At 39.7% G+C, this 3,319-nt stretch overlaps 1 protein-coding gene across 1 annotated transcript; it reads right to left on the reverse strand.

Moving 5' to 3' along the window:
- Nucleotides 1-209: 209 nt before the first annotated feature.
- Nucleotides 210-3,064, reverse strand: CER10 (3-oxo-5-alpha-steroid 4-dehydrogenase family protein). Its single transcript, XM_078303710.1, has 4 exons — nt 2,855-3,064; nt 2,653-2,692; nt 1,242-2,002; nt 210-562 (listed from the first exon to the last, which is right to left on the reverse strand). Exons 1-4 carry the CDS (start codon nt 2,921-2,923, stop codon nt 494-496), a joined length of 939 nt encoding a protein of 312 aa, XP_078159836.1. The 5' UTR covers nt 2,924-3,064; the 3' UTR covers nt 210-493.
- Nucleotides 3,065-3,319: the final 255 nt, after the last annotated feature.

The raw sequence follows: 3,319 nt of genomic DNA on the forward strand, positions 1-3,319 counted from the left end.
ACGCTTGATATCCAATATCAAAGGTTTTAAAAAAAAAAAAAATGAGAGAGAGAGACAGGGATGAGGAACCTCAATTAAAAAGCATCTGGGTCCATCAAAGAGAAAGAGAAGTGGAGAGATGAAGGGTATATCGATCAATACAATTTTTATAATATTTAAATAAAAGATAAAAATAGATAAATGGGGATTACGGAACAGCCATATAAATTCAATAAACACAGCACATCAGATAATGGTAGCCAAGAACCATCACAACAGTATACTAACTACAAAATAACAAGATACAAATTAAAACATAATATTCTTGGATTAACTAAAAGAGAGCCTGGTCTTGGCCGAAGTTCAACAGCCCAGTGTGATAAATCCTTACTGCTAACAAAAAAAAAATTCAACCAAACAGCGTAACTTCTGAATAGAACACATCTTAGAGAGAGAGAGAGAGACTAAAGAAACTAAAAATGGAAGTAGCAGAGCAAACAAAGCCACTGGATGCTTAGAAGAAAGGAGGGAGAATAACCCAGCGTCTCGGGTACTTTGGCCGGCCTTCTTTTCCGTCAAATAGCTGCGCATTTGAAAACATAAAATTACCAATTGAGATCCAGAGTAACAGAAATTATTTTATTCCCACAAAAACATTGAGGACTTCAAGTACTACATGAGAAACACATCAAAAACCTTGATAAATCAAACAATGCAATTTCATGTTTTTGGTATTTCCCTAGACATAGCCAATTACATTGCCTCATCATTTATGCCAGAGATACATTGAGGAACAAGGGGTGTGATTCAGGCATCTTTCGATTAGACTGGCGAGGGAGGGATAGAATTACAGCTTATTAATTATCAGTTCTTTATGGGTCATGTGATATTTCCAACTTTTCAGTTTATTAATTAACAGTTTTTTATGGGTCATGTAATATTTCCAATTTTTCTGGTCAGGCATGGTACCTTTCAGTTTCACAATTGAATATGTATACATTTTAAGGTTTTGCAGGGAAGGCAACAACAATGGCACAGGACAAATGTGTCATGCATTGAGCAGGCAATAAAAACGACACAATTACTTTGTACCAAAAAAAAAAGCTGATAACATGGGCAATAGGTACCGACCCCAGTTGGTGTGTCCCTCCTGGGCCTTTTTAACAAGTTTCACAAAAGCCAGTTTTGAAACCAATATGGGTACAATCAAATACTGAACAAAAAAAACCAAAAACCAGAAGAAAAAAAAAACTTTATTTTACCTTCCTGAGGCGGCGGTGTTTCCCCATGGCCCAATTGGTCATGATTGATGTGGCCACCACAAGAAAAACGTACCCTGCAACTGTCTGTGTGGCAATGTTGAACCCGAGCCACTGGTATATCTCTGTTGTGTAATTGGCACAAGTGACAATATTAAACAGGAAACCTTTTGGTATCTGGTAGCCCCCATTACCACTGGGACTTCTCAGACTCCTCAGAATTATGTGGCAGTAGAAGTTTGCCACCTGGCAGAGCAAGCCAAATGCAAATCCAATTTTCCACTGAGTCTCACCCACGGGTGTGTAGAGTGGGTGGTTCACATAATATGCGACGTATGCACCAAAGGTCCAGTAATATAAGCAGTTGCGAAATACATTGGAGAGAGGTGAGGTGGCGTGGCTGAACCGGTGAACGAAAAAGGTCTCAAGAATTCTCTTGGAGTAATGGAGGCACCAGTAGTACATGGCATAAGTCTGTACCTGGTGGATGGTACGGTCAGTATCAGCATACCCGAAGTATTTGTAAAGGGGCAAGTAGTAGAAGAGGGGGTAGATGACCAAGGGGCCCAGGTACTCAAAGAAGAAGAGGGTGCGGTATGAGACTTGTGGGCCCAGGTCCTTGAATACCACAGTTAAATTGTCAGATTTGCCCTTCTCACAGTAGTCCAACAGCTTGGATTTTGGGCTGAGAACTATGGGTTTGGCCGACCCACCCGGTTTTGCTGGGAGAGTTAGCCTCTGTCTAGAGGGATAGTATTTCTTGGCTGTTGTATGAAAAGTACATTAAAGTGAGATCATGGAATGAAAATCATGTCCATGAAAAAATGTTACATATTGTTTAGCGCTCAAAATAAGCAAACGATTTCCCCGTGCTTTGCAGAAAGTTACTATCTGAAAACATGTATGAGGACTGGTCACTCTTTTTCAATAACACTACTTTTGACCATGTCATAAGAAAACTGTCACTTTCAAAAGTAGGAAAACATCAATTCATAGGCAAGTATATTTACTACAGACATACTGATTTCATTACAGTTGATCAGGATTTATGAGTTCAGGAACCAAACCACTTTTCTCAATCAAATTAGTAGTGTTACAGTCTAGTTTATATCATAACCGTTCTGCAAGACTAATTGTAAATAATTAATTTAAGTATATCAAAAACCCAAATAATTTTTTTTTTTTGAGATAAAAACCCAAATAATTGTGCAGACAGCCAGATTCACCCAATCTTTGGCAAACTAATATAATGCCTTTAAAAGGCGGTAATAGACAGAGGAACCAAATTACCCAGATTAATAACGCATATCTAAAAATTACAAATTCTCTCTAAGGCAGATAGCTTACTCAGTCACTCACAAAAAGAAAAATTAGCAATTTCATACTTTATTTTTTTGTCAGTATTTGTACTTACTTCGGGCATGGATTGTCTCCTGGAGATCCTTGACGGTTGCCTGCGATCACGCCAGAACAGTATAAATCAATCAGTTATCTTCATAATTCAAAACACACACACACACAGAGACCAACTCAGCTCCCTACCTAAACAGACATGAAAATGATCCCGAAATTGGAGAGAAAATTGGCAAATAAAAACACGAAAGAATGAGAATTACCGACTCGTCGAGCTCGATTCCGCCTTTGACTACCTCACGGCCGTTACGCGACACCAGCGTCACCTTCATCTCGTTCGAGCTATGTATAGCAACAAAGCGGTACCCAGGAGACCAATGAAGAGAGAGAAAACAAATCTCTCACTCAGACCGCGAGGCAGAGAGAGAGAGAGAGAGAGAGAGAGAGGAATCGAATGGAGGACAGTTGAGTAGCAGCAGCCCATAAAACGGTCTTTTATTAGAAGCGGACACGGATTCAGCTTTAGTGGACCCGGGTAGTAGAGCGTTGGCCGGCCCAGTGTAATCAAAGAACTCTGCCTCTCATCTCCATTTCCTTACACAGGAGCTATTCCACATTCACAGAACTGGACGTCTACATTACTTCCAAAACAGAGGAGAACAAGATCAATTAAAGCTGGAGGCTCTTCGCGGTTGAGTATAATAATAGCCGGTCTACTTCTCAAAACT

This window comes from Carex rostrata, chromosome 6 (assembly GCF_964058835.1).
Source record: "Carex rostrata chromosome 6, lpCarRost1.2, whole genome shotgun sequence".
Taxonomy (NCBI): domain Eukaryota; kingdom Viridiplantae; phylum Streptophyta; class Magnoliopsida; order Poales; family Cyperaceae; genus Carex; species Carex rostrata.

Excerpts from the sequence above, each read along its gene's own strand:
- CER10 (XM_078303710.1), bottom strand. The coding sequence starts at position 2,923 with ATGAAGGTGACGCTGGTGTCGCGTAACGGCCGTGAGGTAGTCAAAGGC. Across the intron at positions 2,693-2,854 it reads GAATCGAGCTCGACGAGTCG|GCAACCGTCAAGGATCTCCA; the intron begins GTAATTCTCATT and ends GCGTGATCGCAG. Across the intron at positions 563-1,241 it reads AACACCGCCGCCTCAGGAAG|CTATTTGACGGAAAAGAAGG; the intron begins GTAAAATAAAGT and ends TCAAATGCGCAG.